General features: G+C 48.0%; 1 protein-coding gene across 1 annotated transcript in view; it reads right to left on the bottom strand.

The window, feature by feature from the left end:
* Positions 1-22,724, bottom strand: part of LOC146188113 (ATP-dependent RNA helicase with zinc finger domain-like) — a 136,702-nt gene that overhangs the window by 78,603 nt on the left and 35,375 nt on the right. Inside the window, exons 7-10 of the mRNA XM_084603633.1 lie at positions 16,046-16,257; positions 11,565-11,729; positions 1,806-2,034; positions 1,064-1,174 (exon numbers count right to left, since the gene is read on the bottom strand). Coding sequence (XP_084459759.1) covers positions 1,064-1,174; positions 1,806-2,034; positions 11,565-11,729; positions 16,046-16,257 — 717 coding nt within the window. The remainder of the gene's footprint in view (positions 1-1,063; positions 1,175-1,805; positions 2,035-11,564; positions 11,730-16,045; positions 16,258-22,724) is intronic.

Genomic DNA, 22,724 nt, shown 5'->3' on the forward strand with positions numbered 1-22,724 from the left:
CTACTTTTCCTGTCTAGGTCATCAATCATTATTTGTAGTTCATCCCCCGAGTTGCTTAGCAAGGCAATGTCATCAGCAAATCGCAGATTACTGAGGTATTCTCCATCTACCCTTATCCCTAACTGCTCCCATTCCAAGTCTCTGAATACTTCCTCTAAACAAGCTGTGAATAGTACTGGGGAGATTGTGTCTCCTTGCCTAACACCTTTCTTTATGGGAATTTTGTTACTTTATTATCATCTTTATCTAATTTATAATTCCTCATCATCATTATCAGCCTGATAATGATGATGATGTTAATTAACAACACCTGCAGAACACTGAAATGTGCATATTCCGTTGACTATTTTATTTGTATAGCAATCAATCAAAAATAAATCGCTATGCTTGTTCCCTGAAACCTAGCCGACACTGGGAGTGCGTCATGGCAAGAAACGCCCGACAGCGAAAGGGTTATTATTGCCACCTATGAGCACGCTTTCTAGCCCTGCCAGCAATGTTGACAGAGCGATCGGATTCCGCCACCTTGAGGCAATGATCACAGCGTTGTGACAGTTCCAGCTTTTCTATGTCTGGCTACAGAGTGGCTCCCGGTTGCTATTTATATAGATAACAGACAGTAACGTCATGCATATCAAATGCCTCCTAGAAGCTCCTACCCGAAGGTCAAGGTCAAATGTCAAGGTACACTTTGGTGGACAGTGGTCACCATGGTGTGCAGTGATTAAGCTAAGGGTAAACCTTAGTCAACCAGTCACTATACTATGCTTCACAAGGTCGTTCAGAGACACGGAGTGGTGTCTGGGTGTGCGTTGAGTAGAGCTATCCCTCAAACTGACAAGAACCACTCGCATTACGGCAAATTTACTTGGCTAAAGACTGGGCAACAGTCGCTTGCTTTTTAGACTAGAACAGCACTACAATGGCTCTTTTTTTAATTTTCATCACAATATACCAGCAAAATATATCATTGGACATGGCATCATTTATAGTGAACATGTTTGAACAGAGAGGTGACAACAGTCCCCAGCAGAGAGCCTAAGACCAGCACAGTACAACCCACCTCTGCCTCGAACGAACTCCTTGGCTGCAGTTGGAACTCTTCGACGCACTCTTTGGTCAGCCGGATGTAGACACAGTCCTTTTTGGCCAGCTGGATGGGCAGTTCAAACACCTGCAAGGCACAAGAACAGGAAGGCACCAAAGTAAATTGCCACCCTCAATCTAAGCTGTATTTTGTACAAGCTCTATGATTATCAGAAGCAATGTTTCACTAAACAGCTTCAGTCTATGCAAAGATACTACGTATTTGCCCATGAGGCATTGCTCAAGCAATGATGAGTTACCACACTCAACAGGCAGGCCGTGCAATAGAAATCACCTCAGCTAACTTCCTCAGACCTGTAAAATGCATCCTGCTCATAAACAAAACATAAGCGTGAAATCTCCCACCATTCCTACTATAGTTCACTACTGCGTGATTGTGGCACCATACTGCTCCCAACAAACTGAAAGTTTGACAAAGTTTGACAAACACCTCCCACCAAGGTTCCCACATCACATCTTCCACCACGACTAGATCAGCAAAACCCTCCATGAAGATGCAGCTCCTTCAATTACAAACCCCTTCCTTTGGACGAGAAATGGGTGCCCACAAATGCAGGAGAGGGCCACTGCCAGTCCTAGTGTTTTCATTTCCCTCGTCAAAGGCTACCCTGGAGCAATGAGCCACATGCATTGCAGTGTGCTGCCCCTGCCCTCCAATCATGCCCAGAAAATGGGCCCTTGCACAAACCACTACTGACCCTGGGTTTCTTGCTCTTGCCAGCACCCTGGTCAGCCACCAGTGGTGCAAGCCAGACCAGATGGCAGTTCTGCAGCACCAGTCGGCCGCCCGGTGTGTCCTCCGTGATCTCTGCCTCTAGGCGCAGGAGTGCAAACAGTTCGCCCCCCTGTGCGTAGTGGGCCTCCACGGCATTGGCTGTCAGCTTTGAGAGGCTGTCGGTCACTTCGAGCAAGACCCGGATGTTGTACCTGGGCAACGGCGCCATTCCACACACCTATGGGTTAAAGACAGAGCACCCCTGAGCATACAATGGTCACAGTCCCACGACAGATTTAATGCATTTATTCGTATAATGAAAACGCTTACATATTGGATGCCCCCGCATCTTTGGCAGCCAAAATGTCATTTGTTTTTTCTATCACGCAATAAATTCCCTCTTTCTCCCGATGAACAGTCTACTTATGATGGTACAGTCAAACCCACTTATAACAATACCAGTTAGAACCACACATGTCAGATGTAATAATAAACTATTGCAGCATCGTCAGCTTTTCCAAGTTCTCTAAGAAATGGCAAAACAAGTCAAAATAAGTCCCTTATAACCCTGCTGTCTGTCAGAGCACATCATCAGTCACAATTATACTGATTCACTGAGAACAGAAACACTACAAGCACACCATCCAAAACGCATTCACGATGCGAAGACGCACACATGACGAGCCGGCAAAATAAACCGATGAATCAAACCTGCACTGTGGCATATGGCAACTCAAACGAGCAAAGCCTTCACTGATCTCATGTGCAAAGATTAATTGCCGCTTTTTCACCTTCGGCAAGAAGTGGCGTGTCAATGCGCACATACTCTTGCACCGCGACGAGCGCCTGTGCAACACATGCCTCCGATCCTTCCGTATGGGCACTGCACTGGCTCGTTGGGCTAAACTCGCCAATGCTGGTGGGTCCGGTGCTCCTTGCACATCTGAGGACGCCGTTTTCGTTTTTTACCGAAGTCCTGAGCCGTTCGAAACTTCAGTTTTCAACCAAACATTGCGGCGGAGAAACGCGTTAGCAGGCGAAATGGCGCACAACGCTCTTTTGTGCAGCAGATGCTGCTTCCCGGCGTCCAATCGGGAGGCAGGATTTTCCCCATCTTGGTCTCATTTGAAAGAGCTGCTTTTCATTCTCAATTTTGCGCCATTGCTGTCCTTTCGCGCTTATTGGATGAGGGAGAAAATGCTGCCAAAGACCAGCTGAAACGCGATGCTACTCGCTAGTCGGAGCATGTGACTGAAGCCCGCTACCTTATTGATTTGACGCGCCCGCATCGTCTGCTGGGAGCGTCAGCGGCGCGCAAGTGGTAGCCATCTTGCCAAAGTGCGTTCGTCTGAGCGCCCTGCAATGATGTCGACGCCGGCACCGAAGTTGCATGTTTCTCACAAGTACGGAAAGAAGCAAAAAAATCGCTGATTAGCAACATGAAGAAGAGCGCCGTGGACACCCCAAGAGCCGTGGAAACCTTGACCGCCGCCCTGGATATGCCTCCGTCAGCAAATCAGGAAGTGCCGACCGGGATAGGCCTAACGGCGGCGCTGGCCACGGAAACCCTTCGGACAGCGGTCGCATTCGTCGCGATACTCCGATGCTACAAACTTGTGATATAAAAGAAAGGGACAGGAAAGCCCAAAAGAAGATCCAACGGATGGCAGCGGCTGCAGCAACGGAGCGCAAGACTGAGATCATCGGCACAATTGAAGACGCCACAACCCCCCGCTTAGGAACACAACCTTCACTGTTGTTAGCTTGCAGTTAACAGATGCTAGAGTCTGTGAAGTACCAAGTGTGCAACGACGACGTAAACGTTGACAAATCCGAAAGGAATTATGGCCTTGCCGCTAAATTAAATCTGGCGTGCACAAACTGTGGAAACATTTCATCGCGATGGAGCTCGCCGTGCGTGAAGACCGACCAGACAATGAGCCCGTTCGTGATGAACATTCCCGCCGCGCGCAATGCAGTTGACCGGAAATCAACATGAGGCGCTGAATGATATATTTTCGACAATGAATATATCACATCTCAGTCTGCGCGCTTGGCAGAAGTACGTCAAGACAAAGTTGACGTCAGCGGTGGACCGCGCAGCCCAAAAGTTGACTTCTGACAGTGCGCGAGCAGTTCAGGATGTTTATGCGGAGCTAAATATTGTCATGTCTCGGTAGAACACCAAGGAGAACCTAGCGATAGATGGTTTGAATGGTAGACCAGAACAAGTCTTGCGTTCAAGCTTCGTTCACTTCCAGGCTCGCGCTTGTCATCTCAGAGGTCATCTTTTGCGTCGTCTTCTATATGCGTCATTTGACCCCCTCCTCAGGAAGCATCGTCTCGATGAGGTCAGTCCGAGTTGTACGGCTTCATACACACAACGTGGACGACGTCTGCTTGTTGCTGGCGTCGCTTTGATGTCGACACCTTGTCTGGCACCACCTCATAAGTGACGTCAGTTAAACGTCGCTGAACAACATAGGGCCCGAAGTATCGCCGCAATAGTTTTTCGGAGAGTCCACGGCGGCGAATAGGAATCCAGACCCACACTTTGTCACCAGATTCGTACACAAGATGTCGGTGTCTCTGATTGTAGCGTCGTGCATCATGCTCTTGCTGATTTTTGATCTGCACACGCGCTAGTTGTCGAGCTTCCTCTGCACGTTGAGCGAATTCCTCGGCGTCCTGATCGAGATCATCGGTGTCAGCATTCGGGGGCAACATTGCATCCAGCATAGTTGTTACTGGTCGCCCGTGAAGGAGGCTGAATGGTGTCATACGAGTGGTGTCTTGGCGTGCCGTATTGTAGGCGAACGTGACGTAGGGAAGAATTTCGTCCCAATTCTTGTGGTTCACGTCAACGTACATGCAAAGCATGTCTGCGATGGTCTTATTGAGACGTTCCGTCAACCCATTGGTTTGGGGGTGATAGGCTGTAGTTTTACGATGACTGGTGCCACTGAGGCGGAGAACGGTTTCCAAAAGTTCAGCCGTAAATGCAGTTCCTCGGTCTGTTATAATGAGTACCGGAGCGTCATGCCTCAGGACAATGTTCTCAACGAAGAACCGAGCTGCTTCAGCGGCGGTACCCCTTGGCAGAGCCTTGGTCTCCGCGTAGCGGGTTAGATAATCGGTGGCAACAATTATCTATTTATTCCCGGCTGTGGACGTCGGAAATGGTCCCAGAGGTCCATGCCGATTTGTTTAAAAGGTGTCGTTGGTACTTGAAGAGGGTGGAGTAGGCCAGCTGGTTTTACAGGGGGTGATTTACGGCGCTGGCAGTCTATGCACGTACGTACATAGTGTTTCACTGTCGCCGGCAGTTTTGGCCAGTAGTATCCATGCTGTACTCTAGCCAAAGTGCGGGTGTAGCCTAGGTGACCGGCGGTTGGCCCGTCGTGACACGCTTGCAAAACTTCACTGTGGAGAGCTGATGGGACGACGAGTAAATGACTGTTTCCCCCTGGGCGGAAGTTCTTCTTGTAAAGTATGTTGTTGCGAATAAAGGACGAAGGCATTACTCGGGCGAAAATCTTAGGCACGACCGTAGTTCGCTTTTCCAAGAAATCAATAAGAGGGAGCAATTGCTGGTCCTCTCGCAGCTGTTGGGAAAGCGTTGCGTCATCTATGACACCTAAAAACACAGTGACTTCATCGGTCATAGTGGAAGGTTCGACCGGCGCTCGGGAAAGGCAATCAGCATCCGAGTGCTTCCTTCCAGATTTGTAAATAATAGCCATGTCAAATTCTTGTAATCGAAGGCTCCAACGCGCGAGTCTCCCTGAAGGGTCCTTTAGGTTCGTCAGCCAACAGAGAGAGTGATGGTCGCTAACGACTTCAAAGGGGCGAGCGTACAAATAAGGGCGGAACTTCATAACCACCCATACCACTGCAAGGCATTCTTTTTCGGTTGTCGAGTAGTTCGCCTCCGCTTTAGATAGGGTCCTGCTGGCGTAAGCAATTACTTTTTCCATACCATCCTGGCGCTGCGCTAGCACAGCACCTAAGCCCACGTTGCTGGCATCCGTATGAAGCAGTGTAAGGGCGTCGTCATCAAAGTGTGCCAGAACAGGTGGTGTCTGTAAACGCCTCCGCAGCTCATTAAAAGCTTGTTGCTGTTCTTCATCCCAGCTAAAGACAGCGTTGTCACGCGTCAACGAAGTTAATGGCCAGGCAATTCGCGAGAAGCCAGCAATAAACCGACGGTAATAGGCGCAAAGACCCAGAAAGTGCCGCAATGTCTTTTTGTCCGTAGGTGTTGGGAACTTGGCGACTACGGAGAGCTTTTCAGGATCAGGCCGCACACCTTCTCGGCTAACGACGTGGCCTAAGAACTGCAGCTCCTCGTAACCGAAGTGGCACTTCTCGGGTTTTAGGGTGAGGCCTGCAGATCGTATGGCCTGAAACACCGCTAGCAAATGGCGTAGATGCTCTTCAAATGTGGCCGAAAACACAATCACGTCGTCAAGATACACCAGGCATGTTTGCCACTTAAGTCCCGAGAGCACAGTGTCCATCAGCCTCTGAAATGTTGCTGGTGCCGAACACAAACCGAACGGAAGCACCTTGAACTCATACAATCCGTCGGGAGTGACGAATGCTGTCTTCTCCCGATCCCTCTCATCTACTTCTATCTGCCAATATCCACTTTTCAAGTCCATTGATGAGAAGTAACGTGCATTTCGTACGCGATCAAGGGAATCGTCGATGCGAGGAAGAGGGTACACGTCTTTTTTAGTCACTTGGTTGCGCTTGCGGTAGTCTATGCAAAATCGTAAGCTGCCGTCCTTCTTTTTAACAAGCACCACGGGGGAAGCCCAGGGGCTCTGTGACGGCTGGATAACGTCGTCTCTAAGCATTTCGGCCACCTGGCGCTGAATGGCTTCACGTTCTTTCGGAGCCACACGGTAAGGATTTTGTCGAATCGGGCGAATCGAGTCATCTGTAATGATTCGATGTTTTGTCAAGGGCGTTTGGCCGACCCGCGATTCGGAAGCAAAGCAGTCTCGAAATTGACCTATGAGATCCAAAAGACGATCCCGTTCTGAAGAAGACAAATTTGGACTCACATCGACGATGGTTACGGGTGTCTTGCACATTGGCCCTTCCTGTTGCAGTGAGAAGCAGTGCTGCGCATTTAGGATGCTGTCGAAAAAGGCCACAGTTGTGCCTTTCGGAATTTGCTGACGCTCGTCGCTGAAGTTTGTCAGCAGCACTTCGGTCTGTCCATCAGTCAAGTTGACTAGCCCCCGAGCGATAGAAACACCTCGGCTTAGTACCAGGGTGACTGCCCTTTCGGCGATTCCATCGCCGGTATGCGCCACGTCGCACTTCACTTGAACAAGAGAGCATGATCGCGGAGGTAATGTCACCGTCTCCTTGGCGACGCGTAAGGGCATCAGTGGTACTTGCGCATAACCACGATCTCCATGATTCTTGGTGAAGGCAACGACGCTATCTCGAATGCTGATTACAGCCTCATGAAGGCACAGAAACTCCATGCCCAAGATGAGGTCTTTGCAACAGTCAGGGAGAATAACGAAACTGCCAACAAACACCGCGTTTCCTATTCCTATCCGGGCAGTGCACTTCCCTGTCGGTGCCAGTAGCTGACCCCCAGCACTTCTAATTACTGGCCCAGTCCATTCTGTTCTTACTTTACGCAGCGTATCAGCCAGTTTCTGGCTAATAATTGAAAAATCCGCTCCGGTATCCACTAGAGCATGTACCTCCAGCCCGTCAACAGAAACGGCGAGGTCAGCACTAACAATTTCATCTAGGTTGCTCGTCTTTTTCAGCATTTGCGGCGGAAGTCCAGCAAGGTCGGCGTTGTCAGCTTCGTCATCGGGGCTGCTCATCTGGTGCGGCATTTTCGGCGGTAATGTAGGCGGCATTTTCGGCGGTAGTGCGGCGATGTCAACGTTAATGTTAACAGCGGCGTCAGAAGCACAGGTTGTCGGCGGTTGCGGTGGTGGTGAGGGGCTTGGCATTTTTCGACTGGTTGCAACCTCCCCTCGTGAGGTTGCGGCTGTTAGTTTCCCCGGTGAGGGCTCGGGGACCGCTGTCCGCTAACGTCAGCAATGCTACGGCGCATCGGCAAAGGATAACGCTGTGGTGATGGGGAGGAGCGGCGGCGGAAGCCCCGGGATTTGTTTTCCCCGCTGACCGGTGGGTCGTCCTCGATTTGGGCAGTGTCGGCATTGAAGTGTTGGCGAGCATAAGCAGGCGGAAAGGCTTGCCCCTCTTCGCGGTAGCGGCAGTACCGATACACGTGGCCAGGTTGTCAGCAGTAGAAACAGAGTGGCCGGCTATCATAACTGCGCCACCTGTCAGTTCGGCGTGGTTGAAAGCGCCTGGAAGGCGCCCACTGAGGCCCATGGAAGAGTCGCGTCTCCTGACGGCTCGATGAGCTCGGTGGGGCGTGGTCTGGAGGCGGGCGACGAAGGACTGCGGCATAGCTCTCATGTTGCGGCCCGTGGTAAGGTGCAGGAACGTTGGCCGTGAAGCTGACCGGTTGTGGAGCGTGGTATGGCTCCGAAATAGCTGCCGCATTGTCGACGGGGTGAGACTGGTTGCATGGTGCAGACGGTGATAAGGCATACCGAATTTCATTCCTGACGGTTTCCACGAGGGCCTGTGATGACTGAGCCTTCGTAGCCGTGATTCGCTGGAGCTCCTCAAGGACAATTTCTCTAATGAGGTCTCGAAGAGCGGTCCTATCGGTTGCATTCAGCGCCGCCGCAGTCGTCGAAGCACAGTTAACGGGTCGGTTGTACTGGCGGCACCGGTCTTGTAGGGCTCGCTCTATAGCAGTAGCGTCCTTAACGAACTCTCTCACCGTTTTAGGTGGGTTGCGTACCAAACCGGCAAACACCTGTTCTTTGACACCATGCATGAGATGCCGTAGCTTCCTTGACTCACTCATATCAGGGTCGGCACGGCGAAAAAGGCGAGCCATGTCTTCCACAAACATAGCCACGCTCTCACTCGGCTTCTGGACGCGCACTTCAAGCAGGCGCAGCGCAGTCGGTCAGTTCTCGCGAAAGTGTCGACCAGCTGGCAGTGGAAGTCATTCCATGTGGATAAGCTGGCCTCGTGGTTTTCGAACCACGTTCTAGCATTATCCTGAAGGGCAAAATAAATATTACAAAGCTTCTGGTCTGCGCTCCACTGGTTTATCTTGGCCACTCGCTCAAACTGGTCGAGCCAGTCCTCCACATCTTCAAACGCTTCCCCGCGAAAGCACTCTGGCACCTTGGTGTTCTGTAGAGTCACCGGCGTAGGGTTGGTATGTACCATGGCTTGGGAGGTCTGAGGAACTTGGGCGTTTGAGGAGTCGTTTGGCAGATGACTGTACTCCGGCGCTAGGCCTAGAAGGCGGCGGCTAGCACGATGGACAGGCGTGTCAAAGTTTAGGATCCGCTGTGGACTGCCGGAAGGAGTCCTATGCATACCCCAGTGCGCTCCACCAGTGTCACGTCTCGGTAGAACACCAAGGAGAACCTAGCGATAGATGGTTTGAATGGTAGACCAGAACAAGTCTTGCGTTCAAGCTTCGTTCACTTCCAGGCTAGCGCTTGTCATCTCAGATGTCATCTTTTGCGTCGTCTTCTATATGCGTCAATATCGGGCATCCACGCAACATTGCAGTCTAATTCGACGGTTCCTGGATGACACGTGGACACTCCTCACACGTTGGCATTGGAGCTATCATTGAACTGTTCACGAGACTTCTCCCCGACTTCGTTGTACTATGCAACTTTTGCGCCACGTGTTAACGGGACCCGAAAGAAGACCCCACATACCCAGCCTGGAAGAAGTGCGATATCTGCCAATAAAATACGAACAAAAAGGCTGGTGAAATGGAGGTTGAGGCTGCCCTGATCCTATTCCAGCAGTCACTACAGCAGCATAACCTCCCTTATACCACAATACTCTCGGACGGGGACAGTCGCACGTTCCCCGCTTTGAAAAAAGCGGAAGTGTATTGGTACACTGACATCCACAAATAAGATTGCGTAAATCACGTGCAAACACGCATGGTCACTGTGCTGCGCAACCTGGTCATTAATCAGAAGGGCCCTGCTGGAGAATCACTTAGAGGGAGAGGCAAACTCACGCAAGATTTGATCACTAGAACGAGCTCCTATTAATTATTCATGGGTGCTCAAATCGCACATAGGTGGTGTGGAGGCCACACACAAAGCTGTGACGACCACCTACCATCATGTAATGTCGAACGGCTATAGCTACAACCACAGCCTATGTCCAACAGGCTCTGATTCTTGGTGCCGGCAAAATGCGGCGGAGGCCAAAGGCGAAGCTATGCCACATCCCCGGTACAATCTGCCGTCCTATGTTTGCAATGCCTTACTGTTTATATATGAAAGGCTTTCAGACAGGAGGCTGCTTGAATGCTGCCAACGAGGGAAGATGAAAAACAACAATGAGAGTTAGAATGCAATGATATGGGCACTTGCCCGAAAGGAACGGCATACTTCTCTCTTCACCGTTCAGGCTGCTGTGGCTGAAGCCATGATGAAATTCAATGCCGGTAGTGCAAAAACTGCTGCTCGTATACTGAAAGAGCTCAGCCTAATGCCTAGCCCCCAGACAAGCAAGCGGATGCAAGAAAAGGGTGATTAGCGGAAAAACTATACAGAACTATAAACTATCTATACAGAAGCGCAAGTCGGCGGAAACTCTGCAGCGCACACTGAGAAAGCGCCATTCTATAGTCAGTCTGACTACATCCCAGGGGGGTATTAAGCATCTGGTAATGCCAGTATGTGAATAAATTTGATGTATTTTTCCATAAGCAGCACTTTCTTTGCTACTGTTGTTTTTCTCAAAACGATAATTTTGGACACTCGGCCGATCCCAAACTAGCATATCATGATATCTATGGCAGATAGAACCATAATTCTTTTTTTAGCACATAGTCAGTTGTGTAGGCTATGCAATGTTGGAAGCAGTATTTTTAATTAGGTTTCAGAAATTTTTTTAAATACTCTAGTCCTTGACTGCATGTTAGGCACGATTTGTACCTTGAGTTTCAATGTCTTTTAATCACTTATAAAAAAACTGTTTCCGACATTGCATCCCGCTTTCTTTCTAGAATCCAGCTATGTGTCATTTGTAACCCTTTATGATGTCCTTTTTTTTCCCCATTGTTTGTGGTAGTTATAGGGTGCTAATTAAGTGTATCCTGAGAACTAATTAACCTATCTTAAAAGCAATCGCATCTTTGAAATCAGCACGAAAAACTAGTCATGGGTGTGCATTTTGATTAAGTTTGGTGCAGAAACAAAAAACGTTTTTCTAAGAGTAGCCTCCTTTCCTAAAAACAAGGATCGAATGCAACAAACAAATTTTTGCACCCAATATTGTTTCGTTATAATGATCTTCTACTGTACCAGCAGGTGCCCTTCTTAGGCAGTAGCTTCGCAGAGGTGCTCTTAGTCCCATAATCACGACAGCACGGAAGAGGTAAGCAGGAAATGGACGCAACCATTACAGTCACATAGACGCCTCCTGCACTGCACCCTATTTCTGCCCCAAAACCGGTTTGGCCGCCATGATGAATGGGTTTTCGCTGTGCGGAGAAGATGACTTCCGAAGTTTTGCAAGCTGCCAATGACCTGCTTATCACAAAGTACAAGGGAGTCCCACAAGCAGCTGTTGGCATACAAAAATAAATAAATAAATAAAGCTCAAGAATGTAACCATGCAGACTCACTGGGCAATGATGTCTGCGCGTGCCATCTCCTCGATGTAGAGCAGCTCGTGCATCCGTGCCCGGTAGTTTTCACGTCCCAGCGTGTCACCAATGACCGCCTGCGTGAGCTGGAACGTCTCCAAGTCTGGTGCCGGGTACAGCTCGAACAGGCTCTGGGCCTTGGCACTGAAACGAAGGCAACCAATCAGCTGCACTTCCAAGGGACAACAGCCAAGGGCGAAGAAAGGGGAGTTGCCCCTGCAAGAACTCCCACTCAGTATGCCCTCAGCACAGTTGGCTAGTCCAGCAGGAAACAAATGCAACATTCTTTGTTACACAGAGACCAAAGGAGCACAGCAGAAATATAATCCAGAACAGATTCATGCAGCCTACTATGGCAGATAAAAAATTGCAACAACAATATCTCATCTGGTATCAAACTGCAATTGTTTAGAAAAAGAATCAAAACATAACGCATTTGTATAAGCAAGAAGGGAAGATACTTTGGCTTGTTGGTAAATGATTGAAAAGGACAAAATGTAGCGCACCAAGACAAATGTGTGTGTCTTCTTTCTCCGTCCTCGTCTTGGTGCGCTACATTTTGTTCCCTTCAATCTTGTATAAGCGACTCTCTTCATACAGTGCAGAGTTTTCTAGAATTGTCTAGTCTTTTAGACAGAAGAGTTCATAGGTTCGATATCCAAAGACATTTTCTCTTATTCGTTTTCAAATATTTCAGTTGTATATCTGCAGTGCCACCAACTTTGCTGGAAGCCTCAATCCGTCACGCCTGTGACAGCTGCTTAGGGATCACTTTGTATTATCTGCACCATCCCGTACGCAGCAGGAGTCACCTTAAGATCGTGCTCACTTTTCGCTGTCACATTGAGCACTAATGGCTACATCCATACTAAAGTGTTTGTTTTTGCTCTCCAACATGAAACAAAAGGTGACATTTCATTTCGGGCTATCGCCGCGTATTGACACCAACTACAGATAAAATGATGCGGTAATATCACATAACCGGCACACCAGTTATCACTACCATTTTCTCTTCAGGCCAGGAACGATGCGCAAATCCAACTACTCTATGATTCACGCCATGGCCACAATGATGGCAGAATGACATTAATCCAACAAGGTCTAAAAGTGCAACAGCCTCAAAATGGCACCAGTCTGCAAGCAGTCTGCAGTCTGCAAGCCAACCAAAAGTCACTAATGTCGTCACATGCTTTCAGACCGTAACAGCAGCACCAATTTTGCATGATTTTGTTCTTTTCGTTTCCATTTCAAGGGCTTGTACGCGGTCGTGAAACAAAATATGATACCAGCAGAGCATGTATTTCTCCGAACTACCGGCGATCAAATATCAATGTGATCTGACCTCAATTTCACAGCACGACGTGCTGATTTGCAACATTGGAATGGTACATCATATTGTTACGGGGATGTACTTAATGTAACGGCACTGCGATGGGCTGAACTGGACACTAAGACTTCAGTAGCCGTACAGTATTCGCTCTGTCAGCGTCGTCCTCTTTTTCAGTAGCCGTACAGTATTCACTCTGTCAGCGTCATCCTCTTTTTCAACGCTTCGTCGTGCCTGCATTCCTCGGTCGTCGTCTCAGTCAGTGAGCACATCACTTTGGTCCCGCGTTTCCCGGTAACACTACCCCCTCGGCAAAAGGCAACGTCCCGGTGCGTGTTAGGCGTGCGGTGTGGAGGGGGAGTAGTATGGCTTGAGGCGGACGACATGTACGATTTCGGAAGTGGGTGTAGCAGTCGGTGACTTTGGGTGGAACGGTGCAATCTCATAGGTCACGTCGGTCACTGGGCGTAGTACACGGTAAGGACCTGTGTGGTGGGGCAGAAGTTTTTGACACAACCCCACACGACGGCACGGAAGCCAGAGCAACACCAGAGATCCGGGAGGATAGTGCACATCGCGGTGGTGAGCGTCGTAGCGTCGTTTTTGAGCTTCTTGAGATGGTGAGATTGTGACGAGCAATCTGGCGAGCAGCGTCGGCTCGGGCGATGGTATCGCGGGCATAGGTTGTGACGGGGCCAGCGGCGGGAAGCAAAGTGTCGAAGGGCAGTAAGGGGTCTCTTCCAAAGAGAAGATAGAACGGAGAGTACCCAGCAGTGTCATGACGCGAAGAGTTATATGCAAAGGTGACAAATGGCAGACTAATATCCCAGTCGCGATGACTGTCGGATACGTACATTGCGAGCATGTCGATGAGTGTGCGGTTAATACGCTTCGTAAGACCGTTCATCTGAGGGTGATAAGCAGTGGTGAACTTGTGCCGAACGGAGCAGAAACAAAGTATTTCCTCAACAACTCGGGAAAGGAAACAGCGGCCACGGTCGGTAAGTAGTTGACGGGGAGCACCATGGTGAAGTATGACGTCGTGCAAAAGGAAGTCAGCAACGTCTTTGGCGCAGCTGGTTGGAATGGCGCGAGAGATCACGTACCGCATGGTATAATCGGTGGCCACAGCGATCCATTTGTTTCCTGACAAGGACTCGGGGAAGGGCCCTAGGAGGTCAAGGCCAACACGAGAAAATGACTCAGTCAGGATAGCAATCGGCTGCTGGTGTCCAGGTGGTAGCACAGGGGGTTTCTTCCGGCGTTGACAGAGGTCGCAAGCGGCTACATAACATTGGACAGAGCGGTAAAGTCCAGGCCAGAAGAAATGCCGGCGCACGCGGTTGTATGTGCGTGAGAGGCCAAGATGACCAGCTGTAGGGGCGTCGTGCATTTGTTCGAGAACGGCAGAGCGTAGGTGTTGGGGAACGACCAGCAAGTGCTCAGCGCCATCAGGTCGCATGTTGCGGCGGTATAGCGTATTCCCATGAAGGAAGAACAGGGCGAGGGAAGAGTCACGGCTGTGAGTGCGGAGGCGGTCGATAAGAGAACTGAGGGTTGGGTCCAAGCGCTGTTCGTCGGCTATGTTGAAAAAGTCCGATATAGAGAAGACACAGGGGTCCGACTCATGGTCAGTAGAGGAAGGGGGATCGACGGGATAACGGGACAGACAGTCTGCATCCTGGCAATATGAACCAGGCATTATTTTTTTACAAAACCAGCAGAAACCTGCAGGCAACATTTCAGGGTCACAAAAATGAAGGAATCGAAATTATTCGATCTCACTGATTTTCAACCACAAAGAGCTACAAAACATGTGCAAGGATAAATGTTGCACAAATAACCACGATGAACTGTTCCAATGAAACAAGACAGGCACAGCACAAGAATATACACGGCAAGCACAGGATACATGTCAGGCACATGCAGGAATGCTGGGTCCCTGCCACAGCTGCAGAGAGGGCCCCCAAAATGAATGGTTTGGTTGTTGCGGTTTTAGGTCCCAAAGCGACTCAAGCAATGAGAGACGCCATAGTGGAGTGGTCTTTTTTTCTCGTGCGAAATGCTCACATGACAGTGCACGTGGTACAGAATCTATACATGTCACTTTTCGCGAACTAGCAAAGCACGAAACTCAGTCGTGTACAATTTCCGAAATGCTTGCAAGTACCTCTCCTTGGGTTTCGAAAGTGCCATTGATCGTTACAACTGGGGGAAACACAAAAAGTAGTTTGGCGTTTCGCATTTCACTTGACGGAGTGAGAAAGCCAACTGAAGCATAGCGCGGCTAGCGCACCCATGATCATGATCATATAACGATTGGACTACTAAATGCGCAAGCCCAGCCTGAGGCGAGTTAATCCGGAAAATTATATATGGCAGCGCCCGTCGGTTCCTAGCGTTCGTGGTGGTGCCGGCGGCTGCTGCCACGATTCAAAGTGCATGCTGGTGACTAACTGTTCCCACGCTGCTTTCCATCATGGTTATATAATAAGATAAGGCGTTATAGAATTACAGCTATAGCATGCAAAAAACAAAGAATTATAAAAAATTTGCAAAGAAAACACTGGGCTGTGGAGGTTACTTTCGGGCGATTTGAGGTCTCATCCGTGCAATCGGGAGATCTAATCAATATTCGGGAGACACCGGAACAATTCGAGCGAGCTGGCGGGTATGCATTGCTCTTAGCCTCCATCGAAAAACGGCCACCACGGTCATAATGTGTATGAAACAAGGTTACATAAATAAAATGCTCTGCGCTTTCTTTCATTACCAAGGATGATGCCACGCTAAAAAAAAAAAAAAGAGAAGAAAAAAAAAGAGAAATCTGCAGCACATTGCTGGCAAACAAGTAGATTAGCAAACGTGAACTGGTGAGTGATAGCACACGCCTTTGCCACAGCATGAGCATTCATACAGTAGCTGCCTTTCACCTGAAAATGGGGGGACAAAGGTTTGCAGTGCAGCACAACATGCTGTTTATCACAGACAAAGCTTCCCTCACAAGCTGCTGCTAAAAAAAGAAAAAATATCAGCAGACACGAAAGTCCCAAACCACGGATGTGCAATGAAAGCCTCCTGCGTTTTCCTCCCTGATACAAGCTATCAGCGAGAAAGGGGCCACAGCTGTTACCTCCTGCGCTCTGTGTAGGGCACCAGGTCAATTGTAGCCAGATTCCAGCGGCCTTTTCCTGTCAGGACGAGGCGGCGCGTGCGCTCTATGCTGTTCAGCATGTCTGGTGGCACCATGTCAACACTGAAGTTGCGGATCAGGACGGGGTAGCCGCCAAAATCGAAGACCAGCGTTTGAACAAACGTTGCGTACATGGACGCCTGGAAGCCCACCTGAAGCACAGTAAGAGACAAACTGGAGATTATTGAAACAGCAAAACAACTACAGTTAGTTAAGACACTCAAGCAACCCTATCATCAACTTATTTTTAAGTTTATTGTGCAAAGTACAGCACAATCTCATCATAAAAAATCTGGTTTAAATGAATATTTAGACAGATCAGCCAATCAATGTTTCCAACTCTAATAATTCAGCAAATGGAAAACAAGAATTATGGATAAACGCAAATTAAGTAGGGTTATCTGCTTGGTTTCCTATGTCTGCAGTAGTAAAATTCTTTGGTGAATGGAAACAATGATTACTTGTTGTCATCTGTTAAATGGCACAAAAGCTAAACATTTGGAATCTGCCTATGCATTTGCACTCACACGTGTCAAAGATAGTCAGCAGCCATGAACATTTTTTTTTTTATCTTTGTAGCCAACACTATAGCTGGGACAAGCCAATCTAGTAGTCACCTGAAGGCGTCCCGATTGTTTTCGTTGCTGCTGCTGCTTCTACTGTTATGTATTACGCCTAGGTGCAATCAATATTTCGGAGTGACAGAGAGCATCAAGAAATGACCACATAACGAGACATTTAAGAAGTTGCAAATAAGTTCGACATCCGTAGTCAACACTGAACGGATTATGAAAAACAAAACCGCTCATATACAGAGCTGTCAAGAATGAAACCATAACTTCAAGCTGAATGCGGATGAGGACAACACCTTATGAAGAAATTTTGTGGGAGGCAGCTCTGCAATTGGGAGTCCAAAATTTCAGTGTCGGCGATGGATGGCTAAGCAGATTTGAAAACCACCATAGCCTAGTCTTCAAGACCAAATCTCTGGTGAAAAAGCAAGAGAAGAAAAATGTATTTGAAGCAAATGAGTCCCCCTGGGTCCCTGGGCCACAGCACGGGGAGAGAGATGTCTACACCAACTGGCAACAGAGGCAGCTGCAGATTTTAACCAGCTATAAGTAGCGAGACATCTGCATCGTCAAAGAGATGGATCTTTTTTATGAGGTGCTTCCATCGAAGACTCTCGGTTACGAAGGTGAAGCGTGTGTAGGTGAGAAACCCAGTAAGGAGCCCATTACTGCACCAGTGGACACAAACATGGCAGAGGAAGAACAGTTTAAGGTGCTGCTGGTGGCAGGGAAGTAGAAGCACCCATCGTGCTTCGAGGGCATTTGATCACTGCCACTAGAGAGACCACTAGAGGCCCCTGCAACCTACCATAAGAGTGCGGATGACAATGGCAACCTATGGAGACAGGCTGAGGGAGAAAGATGCAAGTTTTCCTCAGCAGTGCAGGAAAGTTGTCTTCGTCAAGTATAATTGCCCTGCCCAAGGCTAGGCAGAAAGGTTTAAGTGAGTTTCAAATGGCTGCCTGCCAGTGCCACAGCCAACATCTACTAACCAGCGGATGGAGTTATCCAGAATGTCCAAGGTGCACTATTACCACCACCTTCACCGAATGCTGCCATGTGCTGACAGTTGGAAAGATCATAGCAATGACTTGTTGTCAGCTTGGCACATTTTGGCCTATGCCTAGAAACATGTGAAGGTGAGGAATGTGGAAAGCTGCTTCCACCATGTAAGCCTTGAAGCACACAAGTCAATACTTCATGAAAAGATTAGTATGTAATACAGACGATGCTGAAGCACACACCCTACTCAGTCAGGCAGAGGCATCTGCCCCTTCCTCGTGGCAGGTCTGCGAGGCAGTGGATGCAAATGTGACCACCTGTCGCAACAAAAGCCTCCAGGAGATGATCACTGAAGAGTGAGCTGAAGATCAATCCTCTCCAGTAGCAAGTGCAAGGACACTGTGCCTAGTCCAGATAGGCGGCTGCCTGCTCTCTCTTCTGCGCAACCCCCGTAGCTTGGAACTAAATACTCGTTAATTCCAACCCTGTTAATTTGGAAATAGGGATAAGTACTGTAGGCGCGGTCCCAGCCAATGGCCATGAAAAGCTATGATCTCGGATGGGCACTACGGGTTAAGCTTTTTTCTTTTTTCTTTTTTTTTTTTTTTTTGCGATAGCCATCCATCCTTCCAACCAACAGTCAACGGAGGCACGCGAGTCAGCCGCGACCATGACACCTGCTTTTAGCACCGTTCGCTTCAAAAGCTGTTTGCACCGCTCGCTTCAAAAGCTGCTTGCTGCTATCGCGCCGCGTTCCGATTACTGGAGTGGCAGTAGAAGCGCCCGCCCCAGTCGCTAATAGCATGATAAAGTGAACATACTGAAAAGGAGGCTTGCACAACCGGACAAGCGCTGGCACTTTGCCAAGTTCACTTCTCCCCACCCTGCTGGAGCTAAAGTCAAAAGATAAACAATCTGGTATCACTGCGCAGCATCTTGGCCCACTGCCAAGAAATGTGTTGTGGACAGTGAGGACGCGCTAACGACTGACACCTTTATATATATATATTTTTTTTCCAGATTCGCCAACAAATCGGGGCTGGGTGGGTTCATTATGTGAGCAAGTCGTTACGCGACTAAATAGGGTACATTTACTGCAATACAAATGGTTCTTGTCAGTTTTTTCGAGGCCATTCGATAATTCGAACATCAGATAATTCGAACTTTTTTCCGGGTCCCGTGAAGTTCGAATTAACGAGCTTTTACTGTATTTTGAATAATAATAATAATTGGTTAACAAGAAAGGCGCAATATTTGTCACACTTGTCCTGTGGACACCTGAACCCTGCCATACAGGAAGGGAGGAAGATGAGAGTGAAAGTGGAAAGAGGAGGAGGAGCCATAGTGGAGGGCTACTGAGTAATTTCAACCACCTGGGGATCTTTAACGTACACTGTCCCACAGCACACGTATGCCTCTTCCTTTCGCCCCCATCAACCACCGCAGCCACCGGCGGTCGGGATTAAGCCTAGGAACTCCGGCACAGTAGTATGACGTCTTACCACTGAACCACCGCAGCAGGGCCGTGTATTTTGCTTAAATGAAACTATCAATAAACAACATATTTTGAAGCCCTTCCAAGCTCTGCTTATGAACAGTTCCCTGCATTTGTACGAGCCCTTTCTTCAAACGCAGGCCAGATGCGAAACTTGATAGAGTGAACCGGGACACCATGCAATACTTGGCCTGCAGTCAAATGGTACAGTCTTTGTCTAAAGCTTAGAAGCCATGCCATCCGCTTCATAACACGTTTGTAGTGTTCCAAATTTCTTCAAGGTAACATTTTTTTGTGCTACCCTTTCCAATGGGGAGGACTTCCACAAATGCTAAAGGAGCACCACTACACGGCTTAGAAGCAGACCTCCTGGCCTCTGAACTTTTGATAACGACTGTACATCATGTAATGCCCCCTTAGGCAACAGCAGTACACCTTATGTCAAAGGTGTCAATATCACAGCTCCCGACGCTTTGCCAATGAAAAATGCCATGGAGGCGCTGGAACCCCACCGCTGTTGCCTCATGACAACAACACCCCATTTCGTTGCGCAGTGTGCCATGGCTAGGTGCCAGGCCACTAGCCATTGCAAAGCTCTTCCAACAACCCCCGCATTGAAATAGTTCACCCAATCCCACTTTTTAGCTTATTCCTCGTTGGTGAATATGCCTGTGCAAGGGTTCGCAACCCCAAACAGACAGCCAGTAATTAAAGAAAAAGAAGCCAGCAAAGGGAAGAATCATTTGTGCACAATTTCCTTCCACATGCCACATTCCGCCGAGAGCTAACAGACAATAATAACTGCATGACACCCTCTACAACCACAGGCTCTGCCTGAATCTGCTAACATATGAAGCCTCAAACCTACTACGTCATGTTGAGCACCAGCAAGGATGAAGTTCAAAAGCCACAATGGAGTTTACCCCCATGAGAGGAATGTGTGCCATCCACCAGGCACTGGTGGAACAAGAGTCATAGCAGCGAGCCATTTGCAAGGTGGTATTACACCTAGTGCACTTTATATCAAAAGTGCTTAGAACTGAGTCCAGTTAAACTGTCTAACCTTGCAGTTCACCATGAGCCAATAACCTCACATTAAAATGAACATATAACAAATTTTTGCTAGGGCTTTGACAACAATGTGCACGGAAACAATGTGGGTGTCCTGGTAAAGGACACCCACACCAACGGCTGCATGCAGGACAGGTACAGTGCACGGGCACCACTCCAAATCGCCAGCTAAGCTGTCTCAAGTAGTAGACCTTCGAAGCCTCTCAACAACTTATGATAACTGAACAACTGCCAGTAATGTAATACAGCGATCTAGACTAGCATTTAGTGTCCAGCCCAAACCCCTTCATTTCGTCCTATCATTTATACCTTCATTGCATTAATATAGTAAAAGCTTGTTAACTTGAACTTCACAGGACACGGCAAAAAAATTTAGAATTATTGAAAGGCCTCGAAAAAACTGAAAAGAACCATTTGCTTTGCAGCCCCCTTTTACCCTGCCACTAAAGCCAACGCCAAGAGACACACCGTGCTGTTCTCGCTGCGGAGCACCTTGGCGTGCTGCCAAGAAATACACTGGACAGCAGTGGCACGAAACGGAGGGACATACTAACAAGGTCTCTTTTTTTTTTTTTTTTTTAAGTTCTCAGTGGCAAAAGTGGGAGGTGGGTTCTTATGCAAGTATGGTATGTGTACATGAAGTCTGAACAAATATTGTTGCACCTAAGGTAGCCGCATCGCCGTGGCCAATGCGGATGTATGACTAAATCTAGTCCACTATAATATGAAAGCCTCCCCGTTAAAGCCCCTAGATATGTTAAACATAGAGATTCGTATTAACTCTATTGGCTCTTGTCTCCGTTTGCAAACGTTGCATGATGATACCAATGGCAACATCTGGGAGCAGCTGAGTACTAGGCACTGCGCTTGCGATCTTTGTGCACGCAGAGAAAAACTATGCATTCGCGTCCGTTTGTTATCACTCGTTATGTGCTCCTGATATATAAAATAACTTCCGGTGCCCTTGTTAGCGCTATTATGGCTTGAATTCATTGCTTATTTCCTGAATTCATAATTTGCATGTTCCCAGCAGTGTTCCAAGAACCTGTTACTTCATTTGGGCATCTAAAACATAGCAACGCAACGAAATTTGCGATTTAACGAAATTTTCGGCTGCCCGTAGGACTTTGTTATATCGAGGTTAGACTGCAGCAGCAAACGGCTTTTAAAGTGGACAGGACTTTGTTATATCGAGGTTAGACTGCAGCAGCAAACGGCTTTTAAAGTGGACAGTTGCTAAAAGCCTGTGTCATGATTGCTGCTGACCGCGTGCTTTCGTTGATGACCGATGGGTGGAAGGATGAGTTTTTCACAAAAAAAAAAAAATCGTTTTTCCCGTATAATGAGCCCTCCCTCCAAGCTGACAATTTTTCGTGAAAAAAAAAAAAGAAAAAGAATAACAGGGTGGGTTCATAAACCAAGTAAATATTGTATTTGGCAATGGTCGTCTGCTTTTTACACGAGAACAGCTCGCTAATGACCATTTTTCTTTATTTATGGCATGCATACTGTCGGCAGCGTCAAACTAGAACTGTTTGAAAATAGTAAGCGTCTCCCCAGCATCTTTCGCGGTGTCACGCAGTAGTGGCAGTGCCCCTTCAGTACCAGCCTTTGTCACGTGTAAGGCTTCACCGCACAGCGTCCTGAATGACACTTGATGAGCGTACATTCCAGAAGCAGCGGAAGAACCACGATAAAAGAGCGTAAAAAAAAAAAAACACTACTGCCATCCGAAACGCCGCACAACTGCGAAAATTAGCAGGCTGATGTGCGGCCAATGAGCGCCGTTGCCTCGAGCATGCACGGCACACTGTTAAACCGAAACTAATTAGTCAGCCTATAATCAAAAGTTAGTTATAAGAGGTTTTATGGCACAAGAGCAACGTATATTGCACCAAACACAAGGTTAGATGATTTGTCATGTAAAGTGCTTAAGAGTTATGGTTTTATATTCGATTTAAAACGTTGGCTTCATTAATGTACAAACTAGAGGGAAATCGACGAATGCTTGTTCCCCAAAAAGCAATGCAGGATGAAATGGAATGTGTTCATTATAAAATACAGTAAAATATTTTTTCCCGAGGTTCTCAAGTTGCATGCATGAGATTAAAATGTGATTGACTGTGAGCTCATCTCCGCACAATTCACACACTGATTTGTCTTTATTTGTGAAGAGAAAATTATGAGTGATGTGCGTGTGTCTCATGCGTAGACGGCATAAAATAACCTCAATAAAATGTTCCTGATGTCGACACGATTTCCATTCCCCTAAAAAGGGCTTTACAGAATGTAGCTTGTTCTTTTCTTCATTTTCCCAATCAGCTTGCCATCTAGCTCTCCGTTTCCTGTGCACCAACTTTATACAATACCTGTGTGGTATGTTCTCACATTTTATTTCTCTGGATCTTGCTTGTGCAGCACATGCATCTGCCCTCTCATTACCCTTAGTCCCAACATGACTGGGGACCCAGCAGAGTGT

The sequence above is a fragment of the Amblyomma maculatum genome, chromosome 5 (genome assembly GCF_055883805.1).
Source record: "Amblyomma maculatum isolate TAMU_Amacu chromosome 5, ASM5588380v1, whole genome shotgun sequence".
NCBI lineage: Eukaryota > Metazoa > Arthropoda > Arachnida > Ixodida > Ixodidae > Amblyomma > Amblyomma maculatum.